The sequence below is a fragment of the Dipteris shenzhenensis genome, chromosome 18 (assembly GCF_047967505.1).
Source record: "Dipteris shenzhenensis isolate YYH24624 ecotype China chromosome 18, Dip_SZ_1.0, whole genome shotgun sequence".
NCBI lineage: Eukaryota > Viridiplantae > Streptophyta > Polypodiopsida > Gleicheniales > Dipteridaceae > Dipteris > Dipteris shenzhenensis.
This window is the reverse complement of record NC_141613.1, coordinates 26,158,134-26,175,238: the sequence shown is the minus strand read 5'-3', so window position 1 is coordinate 26,175,238 and position 17,105 is coordinate 26,158,134. Positions and strand designations below refer to the sequence as shown.

Sequence of the window (17,105 nt, the reverse complement as noted above, 5' to 3'; positions counted from 1 at the left end):
GCACAGAGGAGCACGCGGGCTCAAAGATCTAGAGGTGTAAAGCATATAGTAAGGAGGACATTTTGGTAATGTATTGTGTCCAGTTTGTGAACCAACGGAAATATATAAGTGTTGCTTCTATATTTGTCTTGGATGCACTGTCTATTCTCGCTTGCACACACACGTCATTGATTGTGAAGTACACACACTGTATGACATTTGATTCCATAATGAAATGCCTCCACATGTAATTCATGGGCTCGTTATCAATCTTTCGCTAGTGGGATACCCTATGGTGGGATGTTCATTTCTAATAATTTCACCAAGCTTGATCTACATACGGGGTACCATCAGAACCGTATTAGGGAGGAGGATGTCCCTAAGACGGGAGTTTGTACATGGTACGGGCATCATGAGTTATTGGTTTACCAGTTGGACTTACAAGTGCAGCCAGGACTTTCTAACAAATATACTTCGTCCAACAATAAACCAGCTCTAAGACAAAGGTAGACCCCTCCACATAGAGGGCCGTGTCATCCGTAAATTTTGAGTCCAAGTGCTCGTCCTTCTCTCGAAGCGGTAAGTGCATCCTCATCAGGCCAGCCTCTACCAATTTGAGTAAGTAGCCTAATGCATCGGCCACAAACACAAACACAAACACAAAAGGGGCCTAGGGGCAGTCTATTTGAGAGAGAGAGAGAGAGAGAGAGAGAGAGAGAGAGAGAGAGATCCCGTGAAGCCACTCCTCCAAGAGTCCCTACCTCCTCCTAAGAAGACCCAATCCACCTTGTCATAGGCCTTCTCGAAGCCAACTTGACATGGTCAACACCTTTGATTCAAGGATTTTTCAATGTAGAACTTGATACTTCTATAATAAGTATCAAGGAAGGAAGTTTGTCAATTGAAGGACCAATATTACCAACATCATGCCAATCAATACTATTCGTCTAGCCAATATTCCATCAATGGTTGCAAGATTGAGCTCTTTCATTAGGCTGCCCTATAATCAACATAGGAAAATTTGTTCGACCTTCTTCAAACTCCACTCCGGCTAACATTTTGTGCAAATTCAAAGCTTCCCTTGCTTTAGCTTCAACTTTTAGTTCTACTCCATCACCTTTGCATGATAGATGAGAGTAAAGTTTGTTGTGAACGATTCTTCAACATCGTTATTATTCATGCTTTTAGGAAGTGGAGGCACCATATACATGATGCCAAGTTAGAGATTTTCATGGATTGAAAAAGTATCCAATGGTTGTGTACCGACTTTGGTTTAGAGGTCCAAAGACCGAGTGGACTTAGCTAATGTAAGAGTAGCCGAATGTCAATGTTTAATGAAATGAGTCTTACTCAATTTCATAATGTTTTCTTAGAGTCCTTAAACTATAGATTTGAGCACGATGCCCTCCATATAGAAGAAAGTAAGTATAGGATCCCAATGGGTGAAGGACTTGTAGTTGTGGAAGAAAGTATGGGATCCCAATCGGTGAAGGACATGTAGTTGTAGTGTAGACTCTCATATTGAGACACCAGATGCCAATGTTATTGGTACAGCCCTAGATGTTGGTGTTCACCTTCACAAAGAAAACTAGATCCTTTGACCATTGCTCAATATCGAACATGAGCATAGTCTCCCATTTCTACAGCCCTTTCAATAGCCATAGGTGTCTAGGAATTCTCCTTAGCCATTGGTGTCCTTTGTCACTCCCATACTTTTTACTAGACTGCTAACCATTCCCAAGCTTCTTTCCGTTATTGGAGCTGCTATCTTCAAAGAAAGTCGAGCCCTGGTATTTCTTGCCGAGGCTCAACTTAGGTCTACGACCCCTGCTCATGAGCTCAAAATTAAGGGGCAAGCTTATAAGCAATGTCGTATAGTTGGGACAAAAGCTACGAATATCCCAGTGGATCTCTAATCATAGGCCATGAACAAACATTGTGATCTTCTCCTGTTGTAGCTAAATGGCTGCCTGACTGAATTGGTTGGCATAATAGGTGACAAGGTAAAAATAAGAGGGAAATGTAGTTATGGAAGCGTGGGTCATTAGGCAAATCTTTCCAGAACATAACTATGGAAGTATAGGTCACTGGGCAAAACTTTTCCAATATAGAGTCACAAGAGTTTGCCCATGCTACCATTTTCAAGGCTTCAATGGGTGTAAGTATTTTGTTTTCATAAACCATAATTTCATAATTTTAAACTTATAGAAGGCTCCACTTGACTTGTGTCAATTGATTTGAGTGCTTCGAGGGGCTAAATTCAGAGCTCGTATGGAAAAGTTATGTTCACTTTGGGCAAATTTATCAAATTTAAAGCTGTAAATATTAGACCAGGTAACTTGGAGAAGCCTCTAGATTCACCATTGGGCTAATATTTGCCCATTATTTTTTCCCTCAGTTGTTGACCGATTTGTTGGGACTCTAGGACAGCACCAAGAACCAAATCTACAACCATCCCGATACGATGTGAAAGAAAGCACTTCAAGGGTGGAAGAAAGCAAGTCCTAATGTCCTTCAAGAACTCCGTCCACATATAACTGACTATTTCCAGCATTGTCTCATAGTGATTCAGCATTGCATGATTACATCATAGTGATCGATGCCCTACTTGTGCCACCACCTGATGGTTTCACTTGCAAGATCCATGGATGCCAAAAATGCACTTGCCGTTGTGACTTGTCCTTTGTGGGGACTACAAAGAAGTAGCTCGTGAACTGACTCAGCCAAGATATCAAAATCAAGGGGTTGGTCTTGCCATTGTACCTTTGGAGTTGAGCTTCCCAAAAATGACAACTTGGCAGGGTTTTGATTCCTTTATAAATTATTTGATGCCTACAGTTTGATTAGAGCCAAGTGCAGTGTATGATCCCTATCTTCCTTTGCCATGAGTTCTCAGTCCTATTTAGCCTTCCGAGCCTCACAGTTGCAGGCTTCCTTTGCTTCCTTTGCCTTGCCGTGTTCCTTTGCTTCCTGAGCCTCACAGATGCAAGCTTCCTTCTTGGGCCTCACAGTTTTGTGCTTCCTTTGCTTCTTGTGCTGTCCGGATGCACTCCTCCTTGTCCTCCCGGGCAACCCGGCTCTTGCCCAGGTTACACTGAGCCACCTGTATTAGCCTCAAGGGAAACTTAAAAAGGTATAGCAGATACAATGATAAGGTTCAGTCAGTTCTTATCTGATATTCAGAGATAATCAGAGTCAATGTTCAGTTTAATCAGAGTCAATGTTCAGTTTAATCTTTCTGTGGCCTTAAAGGCCCTTTTGTAATCATCTTTTTTTTTAGAAATACAAGCTGGCATGTCTACCAGAAAATATGGATTACCTGATCATCCGCTGTCAAATAGAAGTCATCGATGGAGACTGATATTGCACGGCTGACCAAAACCCAAAATCCATCAGTCTATCTGTTGTGAATATTATGGATGATTGGAATATGAAATCATGAAACACTCCCCATCTTCATGAAACATTGATCCCAAGGTGTCTTCCTTTTCAAAACTCCCAGCTTATTTTTTAGGGATGCTGTATAAACACTGAGAGCGGAGCTGAAAATTACCTGCCGACAGAGTTGAAAAGATAGTCGAGAGAGTAAACCAGTGTACTCTTGCCGCAACCTTGAGGTGCACTGATGCCAATCTGCAAAGCAGAATGACCCAAAGCTCAACAATGAGAGTGGACATTGAGAGACGGACTTGTCTTGAAAGTCAAATGCGCCAACCCAGAGATCCCATTTCTTCCGCTAAAGGTTCCATTTGGGAATTTCATTTGCACACATTCATCCGTTCCTGCTCTTACATTCAACATATGCTTCCTTAAACCACCTTCAGTGACTTGGCAAATCAGCTCCGGTACTCACCACCAACGGAGGCACCTCATCCCCCTCGAACTGGGACCGATGTTGAGCAAGCTGCTGTTTGCACCACAAGAAAACGGGGACGTAGTAATGGTAGATCCGAATTTTCTCCTCGTTCGTCAAGAAGAGCTCCTTAAATCCAAGCTGTCGCGAAAGGCGGAGGCCCAACTCCAACCACTGGTCCATGGAGGTCAACAAGGACTGGGAATCAAGGCCAGCGGGCGAGAGCAAGGGACCGGAGCAAATGAAATCGAAGAGGTCAGAGAGAGGGGAGAGGGGGGGGGGGGAAGGGGACGAGCGAGGGGGGGAGGGCGAGGCGATGCGAAGGCGGCGAGGGAGGCAATGGCGATAGCCAAAGCCATAGCTAAAGGCAGGCAAGCGAGGTTGCAAGGCTGTTTGCAATGGCAATGCAGCAACAGGCAATGGAATATCTGTAGCCACCAGCATTGCTTATCAGCTTCTCCTCTCTCTCAATCGGCCTTCCCTTCTTTGCATTTGCACATTACTTTGAGTCCCTTTTATCCTTCACACTTTGGGCTTCTCATATCCAATCATTTGGGATGATTGCTTTTGAATAATCCTTCCCACACCCAAACATTAAATACTCTCCCTCAAAAAAGACACCAGTAAGGACCTCTCTCCCTTTTACATGCTCTTTATCGGTTTCCCAGTAGCACGACCGTCTATCATGGGTTATTGACCCGGGTCTCAAAGTTGAAATCATAGGCTCCCTCTAGTTTCAAGGAATAAAATATAACATATCTCCATCTTTGAGAAATTTTAAAGAAATCTCTCTCTCTCTCTCTCTCTACACACACACACTGTGTGTGTATGTGTTAATATATTCATAAAATAAGATATGTGATTTATATCAATATATATAATTTTTTGAAATTATATTTATGTATATTCTCTCTCTCTCTCTCTCTCTCTCTCTCTCTCTCTCTCTCTACAATACTTTGCCCATGTCGGCACACTCCCTCGGCAAGTCGGAGTCTATGTACCTACTCGCAGTCCGGCAACTTGCCCACTCGCAATCCTTCTCGAGGACATTGCACCTCTGTCTACTTCTGGTTAGCTAAGCTATCGACGGCTGCTCCCTCCAACTTGACCCCCTAACTACGATGTGTCCCCCCTCTAGTAGCTCCCACATCTTCGTTGCGGCGTCAGATTGCCAATGCAACGACCTGTACGCGTCAATCTCTGGACTCCATTGCGCTAGTGCCCACGTCAAACTTCGAGCCACACCAACATTAGATCTTCTCCCACCATGACACGTGGTGCACGAGCCTACATTTCCCCCTCTTTATCTACAATCCTTGCAACTCCGACGTACGGCTTCACGCCACTCTCTGAACCCGACGATTGCAATGCCGCCCATGACTCACAGCCCAGTTTGCCCCTCCCCTCCATACAGAGCAGCACGTGGCACTTGAACCCTCTCCTCTTCGTTTCCAAAACCTTCCCGAACCACTCGCGAGCCTCCGTCCTCTCTTTCTGAGCCTTAAGTCCACATGGTAGGTTGGGTAATCGTCTCCTTTATGTATATAGAAATAGATAAGAGATAGAGATAGAGATATGTGTGTGTGTGTGTGTGTGTGTAAGATTTGACAACACCCCTTTGCATAGTGAAAAGACAAAAGAGCGAAGCTAGACAATGGAATAGGACTAATTGCATTAACAGAAAAGTTTGTACAAGCCGGTGAATCTCTGTTTAAAAAGGAAACCAACAGCAGGCCATTTTGTAGAAATGACTTTGTGGAAACTGTATAGAAGTTGAGCTTGGATAAGTCCTAGTAAGCATTACTTTTATTGAAGAGGGGAGTTTGCCTACCTGCCACCATCGAACAAGAAATTTGGTGAGAACCAGTTTAAACCTTAGTTGGGAAGACAAGTGCCATAAACACCCCTCCCTTGTTATTGGGGTCACAATAAAAATGAAAGCTTAAACACGAACTTATGAAGCTTGATGTAGACCAGTAAGTGTAAAAATAGTTGGAGTAAAAAATGTGCTTATGAGAAGAGTGATGAATAAGAATAAATTAACTTGGAACCTTGTACAGGTAATTTATCAATAAAAAGTATCAAGGAGGAGAATGTGAAAGAGGAAAATGGGGAATTAATGGATTAGTTTTGAAACAAAGCTTTGAAAAGCTTTTAATTTTTTAAAAATTAAACATTAACTAGAAAATTAATTGCTAGGGTAGTGTATGAGGCAACAATGGTTTTACTAACAAGCTATGAAACATAGATGTCTCTCTAATACGAAAGAGAGAAAAGGGGAAAGGTCACACTAAAGAGATTGATAAAAAGAAATGGAGTAATGAAAATAATAGTAATAGGTAGTATAGGCAGTATATAAGTTTTAAGTAATTAAATAAAGGTTAGAAAGGAAGGAAGGAAGGGGAGAGGGGTTCACAAAAGAATTATAAAGGGATGTTAATGCTCATGAATGTAAGGGGAGGGTAAGGGACAAGGAGGTAAAATATGGCATTAGGACAAAGGGAGTAGAAATAAAAAAGGGAGGGTTATGAGTGTTTAGACAACAAAGGGTTTTTTTTGGGGGGGGGTAAGGAAAGTTAATCAATGAATTGTAATGTTTAAAGTCTAAAGTACCTATATCGAAGAGTCAGGTACATCGAGAAGTAGTTCGCCGTGAAGCCGTGGCCATCGCAGGCATCTACACGCAGGGCAGTCAAGACAAGGTAGTTTAGAAGCGGGGCAGTCAAGGCTAAGCAACGGGGCATTCAAGGCTTGTGAAGGAGAACAGGTAATGGACGCTAAGCAGAGGTGCGGCAGTCAAGGTGACAGCTAACTAGGGAGCACGAATTACAGATGGCGAGGAGCAGATTACGAGGTTATGGGAGGCGAACTTTGGGCACGAAACATAACGGGAGAAGGAGGGATTGGGTAGGACAAGAAGTTGATGGGAGAGAATGATTAAAGGGGAGGTCTATAAATAAGCAAGGGAGTTTGGCAATCATGGAAGAGAGGGGGTCAGGGTTTTGGGAATTCAAAGCAGGGACTTAAGCGAAAGTTGGAGAGATGGGAGACTGAGATTGTCGAACATGGGGGGTTTTGTTTGGTTTAAATAAACCATGTAGTTAGGGAGAGACTAAGGTACTTGAATATTTAAGGACAAGGTTAGGAAAAGAAATTTAGGTAAAATTAGGATATAACTTAGGAATAGTCTAGGAAAGGAAAAAAATTCGTGAAATTTTCATTTTTAAGGAGATAACAAGGAAAATTAGAGAGAAAGGAAAAGGAAAATTAGTAAAGAAGTTTTCTAAAAATTTTAAGAAGAGAGCAAGGAGAAGCACAAGGAAAATTTAAGGAGACTTGGAAAATCTGAAAAGAAAAAGTAATAATGAAGGAAATTAAATAAGTAGACAAATAAAATTAGAAGGAGGAAAATACCCAAAAAATGAAAAAATGAAAAAATTAACAACAAAGAAAATTAGGAAGAATAAGAAAGGAAAAAGCAAAAAGGAGACCAAAGGACATAAAGGGCAAAAGGAAAAGCTAAAAGCAATTAAGGAAAAATAAATAAATAAATAAAAATTAGAAAAAGTTAAAAAAAGGAGATTAAGAAGTAATAAATCGAACAAGAAAATAAAGGGAAATATAAGGGACAAGGGGAAAAGTAAAAAAGTAAAATAAGGAAAATACGGGGGGATTGAGGAATTTAGGAAAAATAGGAGGAATTAGGAAAAAATAAGGGAGATTGAGGATAAATACGGAGAAAATTAGAGACAAATAAGGGAAACATAAGGGAATTTGAGGGGGGGAATTAGGAAAATTAAGGGAAAATAAAGAAAAAGATTGCGGGCGAAATTGAAGCGAAACTAAGAAGTGACCAGGGGAAAATAAGATAAAATTTAGGGAAATTACGATAAAATATAGTTAAAAAGGAAGAAATTAAGGGAAATTAAAAAAGGGAAATAAGAAATCTAAGGAAAAAAGGAAAATTAAAAAATTAAGTGGACATAAAAGAAAAAGGAGAATAGTAAGTGTGTGTGTGTGTGTGTGTGTGTGTGAGAAAGAGAGAGAGAGAGAGAGAGAGAGAGAGAGGGAGAGGGAGGGAGGGAGGGAGGGAGGGAGGCATTCGGGAGATGAAGGCAGCTTGGAGGGAGAGATAGAGAGAGAGAGAGAGGGAGAGGGAGAGGGAGAGGGAGAGGGAGGGAGGTAGCCGGCAGAGGGAGATGAAGGGAGAAGAAGCCTAGAGGAGAAACATGTTGCTCCTCGTCTTATACTTGCTCAGGGCATTCTGCAGAACTTTCTAGAATTCTGCACTTGCGAAACTCTCCAAAATTCGCCACTTTTGCATACCTTAACTGTACGTTTTCAATTTCATACATATTGCAAAGCTAATTTCATTGGCTCTAAAGAAATGCTTATACCCAAAAGATGTCATATGCAAAGAGGCATAGTAGAAGCAATCCACAGAATCTCGATGCTGGAAGTTGCACGTCACTAACAAAAGTGATGCAAATGCACATATTGAGGATATTGTTAAGAAACCAGTGCCCTGAAATAAGCCAACTTCCCACCGTCCTAGCACTCATCAAAGCTTAAGTGCCACCAACAACAATTGACTTAGAATTATATCTGCGAGCCCTTGTTGGGAATTAATCGACGCAGTATATGGAGCTAGGCAGAAAGCAAAGGACTATGCTAAGAGGCGGTGGTGGGAGAGGGAGAGGAGGCATAGTGGAAGAGGGAGAGGTGGCGGAGTGGTGGGAGAGGGAGGGGAGGTGGAGTAGTGGGAGAGAGAGGAGAGGCAGAGTGGTGGGAGAGGGAGAGTTTGAGTGGCGAAGAGGGGGAGGGGCAAGGGAAGGGGGCAACAAAGCTTAGGTTAATTGAGAGAATTGGTGAGGGAGCATTACTAATTTAGTTTAATCTAGGTAGTTTGGTTTACTCTAACCTACTGTTATTTTGGACTCTTATGCAGTATTTTCCTTTGGGAAGATTACTAGGTGCTCGAAGCTCTTTCTTTTTTGGATCATATGGTTTAGAATCAATTTTGGCAACTTGAAATATACCCCTATGTACAATTATGTTTTGACAAGCTCAAGAGACCTTTGAGAATCATCCCTTCTCAGTACCATATGTTTTGTAATGAATTTTGACAATCATAGATAATATAGATTATTTTTTATCTTTAGGCAGGTAGCATTGTGGAATGAAAAGAAATTCTAGCTTGTAGTTGAGCCACGTGTCTATTTTATAAACCTTGAATTTATACTAATCCAAGGGTTATAGAATTTGGCAACTGCTTCCTTGGTTCCCAATTGCCTCTGCCAGATCCTCCTCCTCTCCTTGTCAAGGATGTCGCCAAAGTCACCAGCTCTTCTTATCCCTCCCCCCATGCTTCTTGCTTCGTCGCCCCATGCTAATCTTTGAGATTTCTCTGCGTTCTCTCTCTTCTTGGGCTGGCGGGCTGGCTAGCTGGCTTGTTGCAATGCAGTTCATGGAGGTTTTTGCGTTGCTCTCTCAGTAGATTTTCATTTTGAGGTTGTGGCTTCCAATTCCAGAGATCCTGAAACTTGGATGTCCTCTGAAAATTCGCCAGATTTCTTCTCGGGGCGACCATGGACCCCCAAGACCCTCATGTAATGTCGTTGCCCTTTTCTTAGCCCCTGCCATAGAAGCCTCAATAATCGTCCCTCAAGGAGCCTATGGGCTTGATTCACAACATTTTTAGACTCCATCTACAATGGATTGTGGCAGCACTTTCCTGCAATCCTCTAAACATGTTGTAGTCATCTACTGCACTCGCTACTACCATTGCTTCTACAACTGCAACTTTCGCACCTCATAGCCTTGGTTCTGTAGAATTCAAGCGTCTTGAGAACGGGAAGCAAAAGATGAAGTTTTTTGGGGCTCTTTGTCCTATTGTGAGGGAGACCTTGCTGCTACGTTGAGGGTAAATGCCCTTTCCGCGGGAATGGCCAGGAATCAGAGTTTCGCAAATAGCTTTGGATGTCAAACCCAGATGCTAAAAAATCAAAAGTAGGCTCCTCTATCTAGCAGAATTGCATAGGATACTCTCTATTCTAAGGACACCAAAGAGTACAAGCATGTGAGAAGATCAACCATGGGTTGCTCGCAAGGTGGCTGTAAAGTGCACTGTACTGAATTTGTATCAGCCGTCTTTTTTGTGGTCAGATCGGAGCGATTGGATGCCATCTCAGGTACTTTTACTTGCCTCTTTTCAATCTTGTGAAGTTTACTAAATTCACAATGTTTTTGGTTGTTCCTTCATTCGATGTGGCTTGTTGTTGACAATGAAATCTGAGGAGAGGGATGGAATGGCGAGTAAGGGATGGAACAATTGGGTGGGAAGTTTGGAGATGCTATTATAGATTGGATGGGAAGAGTGCGCATAGTGGATGAGCGATGGTGTTGATGCTGCTTCGTCGTGGTGTCAAACAATTATTATATTAATTTACTGAAACTGTATACTTTTTGGATTTGGGTGATTTTCCCCTTTTGTGTGTTGCGGATGTCACAAAATGAATCCAAGATTGCTTTTAGATACCTTTGTCTGGTCTAGATATGTGTATCTTGCCGTACCACAGAGTCCATAGTGTGCCAATGTGAAATTATTTCCTTTCACTAGGGAATTGCACTTCGTGTCTATGTGTTTATATGATGAGGTACCTCTCTGCCAGTTGAGCTCTATACTTGAAGAAAGATTTAAAAGTGGGCATACTGACGACAAAACTGCCCTCCCCAAATTTTTCTCCATTCTCAAGAGAGGATGCAGTTCTCCCAACCCTCCCTTCGCATCTCCTTCTGTAGCATTGCTTGGCCAGCTAAATCTTCAAAATGTGAGTGTGGAGCCTCTATAGGTCTCAAAACCTGTCAAGTAACATAATTATTACTGAAAAATATGGCATTTGTGTGGTTTAGGCAAAGAGAAAATCCTATTGGGATGTCTGGTGACATGCACTCTACACAGGTCTGTTACATTTACATCGTGGTGCATTGCCTATTGTCAAAGAGAAGCCCTTTTGTTAGTGTCCTTACCTCACTAACAGAATTGTTACTGAATTGTCACTAATAGAACCTGTCAAGTAATAGAATTATTACTGAATATGGTGTTTGTGTGGTTTAGGCGAAGAGCAAATCCTCTTGGGCTGTCTGGTGACATGCACTATACACAAGTTTGTTACATTTACATTGTGATGCACTGCCCATTGTCAAAGAGAAGCCCTTTTGTTAATGTCCTTACCTCACTAAAGGCTGGTGACGTGCATTGTACACAGGTCTGTTACATTTACATCATGATGCACTGCCCATTGTTAAAGAGAAGCCCTTTTGTTAGTGTCCTTACCTCACTAAAGTTTATTCATTTGTTGTTGCTTTTGCTAACAACGACAAACGTTAAGTACAGAATGCAGTGAATGAGTCAACACCAAAAATGAGAGAGGAATGTCCAGGCATTGAAGTGGATCCTGGCATGTGTGCTTTTGTATTGTGCTGATGTAAGGATGCAAAGGCCTTGTCAGAAGGTGAGCATGTTCATAGACAAATTATTGAGAGTGGCCTCAAGTGAAATACTATTTTGGAATCCCTGTTTGTACGAATGTATGGCAAATGTGGGGCCCTAGAGGATGTAATGGCCTTGTCAGAAGGTAAGCGTGTTCATAGACAAATTATTGAGAGTGTCCTCAAGCAAAATACTATTTTGGAATCCCTATTTGTACGAATGTATGGCGAATGTGGGGCCTACAGGATGCAATGGCAGTGTTTATTACCCTGGATGAGCATTGTGTTTCTTTGTGGACAAATGGGATGTTGTACTATGATTTCAGTTTATGCCTTCCATGAGAAGGGCCGGGAGCCTACAACTGTATTTTTAGATGCAAATGGAAGGGGTAAATCCATATAAGGTGACTATGCCTTCCATGTGAAGGGCCAGGAGGCTGTCCAGCTATATTTTCAGATGCAAGTTGAAGGGGTAAATCCAGATAAGACTCTTATTGCAGTTTTGGAGGCATATGCAAGTGAGGCTTTGTTACCTAAAGGCAAGTGGTTGCATTTGCAGATCACAAAGAGTAGCATCCATCCAGATATTCTCATGGGAAATGCTCATCAACATTTATGGAAATTGTGGATGTTTAGACCATGCCAGGCAAGTTTTTGACAAAATACCTAAGCAAGATGTAGTTACATGGGCTGCTTTGATAGCAACCTGCTGCCTATCCTCAGTGTGGACTAGGAGAGGAGGCAGGAATAAATCCAAACAATGTGACCTTTGCACTCCTTTCTAATACGTTTGGCTGAAAAGGTCAATAGCCTCCTCAAGCTACCCATGTTGAGTACACACAGCAATCATTGTAGTCCATGAAACAATATTCTGGTCTAGAATTTTGTTCAACATCCATATATCTGTATTGATTCCATATAGTTCTATGTGGTCTGACAATCACTCCACCTTGACCTGCAGTCCACATGGCCAACATGACACATCAACATCTTGGGTAGCTATGGGCCACTTTTGCACTTAAATGGACATCTTGAGATGTGTTGGACAACTTGGAGCTCTCCCCCACATGAGGAGATACAAGCCGACTTGCAGAGGTTGAATAGATGCATGAAGGAGGCAAGATTTGCAGCTGACACAAATGTGGTGCTTCATGATTTGGATGAGGAAGAGAGAGAAGATTCGCTTTCATCGATTTTCGGCTCATTTCCACCCCTCCAAGAACACTTATTCATATTACAAAGAACCTTAGGGTGTGCTCTAACTGTCATTCTGCCACCAAATATATTTCGAAGGTGGCTCGACAGAAAATAATTGTAAGGGATGCTAATTGTTTCCATCACATTGAGCATGGAGTATGTTCATGTGGTGATTATTGGTAGGATTGTTTTGATTCTTGCTCAGCTAAAGTTATTCTTGTCTTCATATGGATTGTGCCTGTGGCAATCTACTTGATGACAGGGTAGCCTGAGAGGCTCTAAACCCTCTGCCAGGGTTAGATCTAGTCAAAGGAGATGTGGCATAGTCCAGCAGCAGCAGGTGGTCCATGTGGCAGCTGCACAGGCAGCAATAATAGTTGCAGCAGTATGTAGTAGGAAAGAGGGCAGTTCAACCCCCAGGAAAGCCATGCAGGCAGGCAAAGGCTAGCAGCAATCCCTAGAGAAGGAGGGGGTTTTATACAAGCCCAGCTCGGTTGGGGTATTGGTTGCCCAAATCTAGGGCAGCATTTGGCTATACAAGGGCCCTTAGGCCTCATTTAGCAGCATCTTCCAGAGTAGCAATACAGCCAGTAGCTTCAATGGTCGTCAGCTTTCCCAGGCAGCCCTTGCAACCATCATAGCCTCTCCATATCACAAGGGTTCATGTGGGATGAGCAATCCCAAGCCTTCAAGCCCTTTCAGATTCAGCCATGAGGGGGAATCAGAAGCTATATTGTTTCGAGGGAATCCAGAGCATATCGTTCTAGGGGTTCCCTAGCAGAAAAGCATAGAGATCAAGTGAGTAGTCAATAGCTTTCACTCAGGAGATCCACCCTCTCCATTGAGTAACTATCATTGTGGGAAGCCTTTAGTCGTAAATCAGTGGCTTCTTGGTGATTGCCAAGGCCAACCAGAATAAGGATAGTCCAATCAAATTTCCAGTCTTTTGTTGCTTTGTTGTTAGAAGAGCAGAATCTCTTCAACCAAGTACCTTCCCATGCCAAACTTTGGCTGGGGCACACTTGGTGGACCTAACTATCCCCTACAAGGCCAAGAGTCTCCTCATCTCAAGGCGATTGTGGAAGGTGACAGATGGGTCCTTTCCAAAACCCCAGGCTACAGGGACAGGTGCAACAACAGTACCTCCCAATCTGGCATTGGTGTAGACATGGGACGAGTAGGATGTAGAAGCATTTGTAGTGCTCATTTAGACCACGAAGGACAATCTCATTCCACTAGTCCACTTGGTGACCAATGCCCATGCTATGTGGGATATTCTCAAGAGTTAGTATGAGACCGACAAGTGTATGAGGCTCTTGAACCTTTAGACCCAACTAGATGCCCTGAAACTTAGAGAAAGTGAAGAATTTTTCAATAAAATCAAGGTGGTTCGAGATTTGTTAGCCTCAGTGGGTGAAACTTGGATGCGTGAACCTTCGCTTGGCTTGTACGAGGATATGATCCTTGAGGAAGAGCTTTGGATGAAGAGTATGATGGCACAAATACTGACAAAGCTCGCAATGATTAGGCAAAGGGCAAGGGTAAAGGAAAATAGGGATCTTTAGAAAAGGAGAACAGGCAAGAAGGTAAATTTTCATATTCCAATTAGAAAAGCTCAAGTGCTTCTACAAAACAAGATGAGGACCCATGCCAAGGAGCATAGGAAGAAAGTAGACAACAAACAAGAACAGCAATGCCAAGCCCATGGAGGAGACCAAGAAACAGCAGCAATGTTGTCGTTGACAAGTTATTCCATAAATTTGTGGATCCCAGATCTTCTTTTAAAGTGTCTAGAGGAGGGAATATGCAGTGTTCCTTTCGTTATGGAAAATGGTCAGACCAAGGTACATACTAATGGCTTCTGAGTACGTCAATTTGCCAATCAGTTTGAAGTGTCTCAATCAGCTCACAAAAAGAAGCAGAAAAAGGCTTTCTATTAGTAGCAGTTGTGTTCATCTTCAGGCAACACCTGCAGAGGATAACACTACCATATTGCCACAATCGACCTTGACAAATGCCCTGTCAATCACTTCCTTTTAGGTGGCCAGTCATACAAACCTCACTGCAATGTAGTTACCATTGGTCTGGTTTGACACAAAGTTGTAGAAATGCTATCAATCTAAAGATTCCAAAAAGGTGTTTCTGTCAACATTCAATTGCAAGTATTATAACCCTTCATTTAGAAACATGGATAGCATCTCCCACCCTCCAACTTTGCATCCGCCCTCTCTTTAAGAAGCTCTTAGTTGCATGCTACTTTACTAGCCTATTTCCTTTTCAGGCTCCATCTTTAATTCTGTGTACAACCTAGCACGATTAGGAGAAGAGAAAATTAGTCCAAAAGAAACATCAGCGTGCATCTTCCTTGCCTATTTTCTTTTGGTTTCTACTTTGCAGTCATCTTGCAGAATGAAATGCTGAAAGAATAGCATTATATACAACCATTGCTTGTGTCAATCTAGCAATTTGGTGTCATGGGCAACACAAAAAAAAGAACTTTGTACACATAGGAAGGCCACGTTCATTCCCAAACTATAAGTGGAAAATTGCAAGATTGACCTCCAATATTTGCTTCAAATGATGAATGTTTGGCATGCATGGCTTGGAATACATGCTCCCTAATACATAATCAAGGCCCAAGTGGATACAAATCACATGCATGTAAAGATACATCCATTTAATTCACTTTAACAAAGACTAACGTACTACCACATGTCTAAAGGTATTTCCATGTTAGTCATGCATATGTGGACTTCATGTTATCTTTTAATACCTTATCCATGAGCCCAAATAGGGACAAGTCACAAGTATGAAGCAGTGTCTACTATGAACTCACTGGGAGATGTCCATAGACATATGTCCATATTAATGTTTCTTATGGGGTGTCCATAAAGAGATTGTATTTATATCTGGCAAGATTAAAGCAGCACGACAGTGAAAAGGGAGCCATTTTGGGTTGCATCCTACTCTTTTTGGCTTTCATATTTTCCCATAATGTTGTACAACTCTCTGTGTCTCCCTTGAAAAGTTATCGTATGCTTCGACAGGCTTGTAAGATTATATACTCAAAACATAGGATGTGATAAAACCTTGTACATTCAAATTTTCAGCCTTTGTAGAAACCTGCCACAGTATAAATGGTCTAGAGTGTTGACCATCATTATGTATGGTAAGTGTAGGATCCTTGGTGATTCTCAACTGATCTAGAGCAGCCCTAACTTGCCACATGGTAGTCGGATGTCTGCTATGTACTGCATCTGTTGTGTAGGCCCTATGGCAACTTCGAATTGGTTGCCAACCTGCACTATTGATGAAGACTTGTATTGCTGATATCAACCACTGTCCATGCTGATGCTAGGTGACCATGACAACTCCACACCAATTCTTTTGGATATTGAAATCCTTCTTAGCTAGTAGCAATAAAAACTGAGATCCCGAGCAACAGTGGACATTAAATATAAGACATACATAGCATGCAGCTAGGCCCATATGGATGAAGCTTGGCTTATCATCAGGTCCTCCACATCAGTTAATCCTTTGTTGCTTGGGATGGTACCCCTCCCCTTCCAAACCAATCCATAGTGTAGAGAGAAGTTTTAGTGCCAGCCTTTGATTTGGCATCTAGAAGTTTGTGATCAAGAGGGGCACATGCTTGATCATTGCACTCTACATCAATTGGGGCTCTCGGTGTCGCCCTATGCAGGATCTCTAAAGTACTTTTGACCCCCCTAGAACAAGAACCACCCAAGATGTTGATATGGCATGTTAGCCATTTTAACACTAATACTTAAATGAAAATTACTATATACTGAATGCAAAGTTCTATACCCCAAAGTCAAATTGCTACATGCTATATACAAAATACTGTGTGCAAAATACAAAATCATACATTCCTAAACGCAAAGTACCATGTGCAAAATGCAAAGTGCTATGTTCTATATATCATGCTATATGCAAAATATTAAGTGCAAAATGCAAAATGATATGAACCCAAGGAAGGGCACGTTCCTTGGTCTTATAATTTTTGGAGAGGAAATGTGCCGACTCTCCCCCCACACAAATGTGTGGTTAAGTCTATTTGCTTATGTGTTGGATACAAAGTGCTATGTGCTAAATGCAAAAATGCTAGTTGCTCAATGCTATGTGCTATATGCAAAATACTATGTACAAAATACAAAATCATGCATTTCTAAAAACAAAGTACCATGTGCAAAATGCAAAGTGCTATGTTCTACATCCCAAACTCAAATTGCTACATGCTATATGCAAAATACTATGTGCAAAATGCAAAATGATATGAACCCAAGGAAGGGCACATTCCTTGGTCTTATAATTTTTGGAGAGGAAATGTGCCGACTCTCCCCCTACACGAATGTGGTTAAGTTTATTTGTTTATGTGTTGGATACAAAGTGCTATATGCTAAATGCAAAAATGCTAGTCGCTCAATGCTAAGTGCTAATTCTAAATGCAAAATGCTATATACAAAATTCAGAGTGCTATATCTCAAATTCAAATTGCTACCAAATATGTACAAAGTGATAAATGAAAAATGCTATATCCCAAATTCAAATAGCTAAAAAATAT

At 41.7% G+C, this 17,105-nt stretch overlaps 1 protein-coding gene across 1 annotated transcript in view; it reads right to left on the bottom strand.

Annotated features, from left to right (window-relative positions):
- LOC147891013 (P-loop containing nucleoside triphosphate hydrolases superfamily protein) overlaps window positions 1-4,391 on the bottom strand; it is a 67,537-nt gene extending 63,146 nt beyond the window's left edge. Inside the window, exons 1-3 of the mRNA XM_087389314.1 lie at window positions 3,833-4,391; window positions 3,533-3,612; window positions 3,299-3,350 (exon numbers count right to left, since the gene is read on the bottom strand). Of these exons, the coding sequence (XP_087245440.1) occupies window positions 3,299-3,350; window positions 3,533-3,612; window positions 3,833-4,276 (576 nt within the window). The 5' untranslated portion in view covers window positions 4,277-4,391. The remainder of the gene's footprint in view (window positions 1-3,298; window positions 3,351-3,532; window positions 3,613-3,832) is intronic.
- Window positions 4,392-17,105: the final 12,714 nt, after the last annotated feature.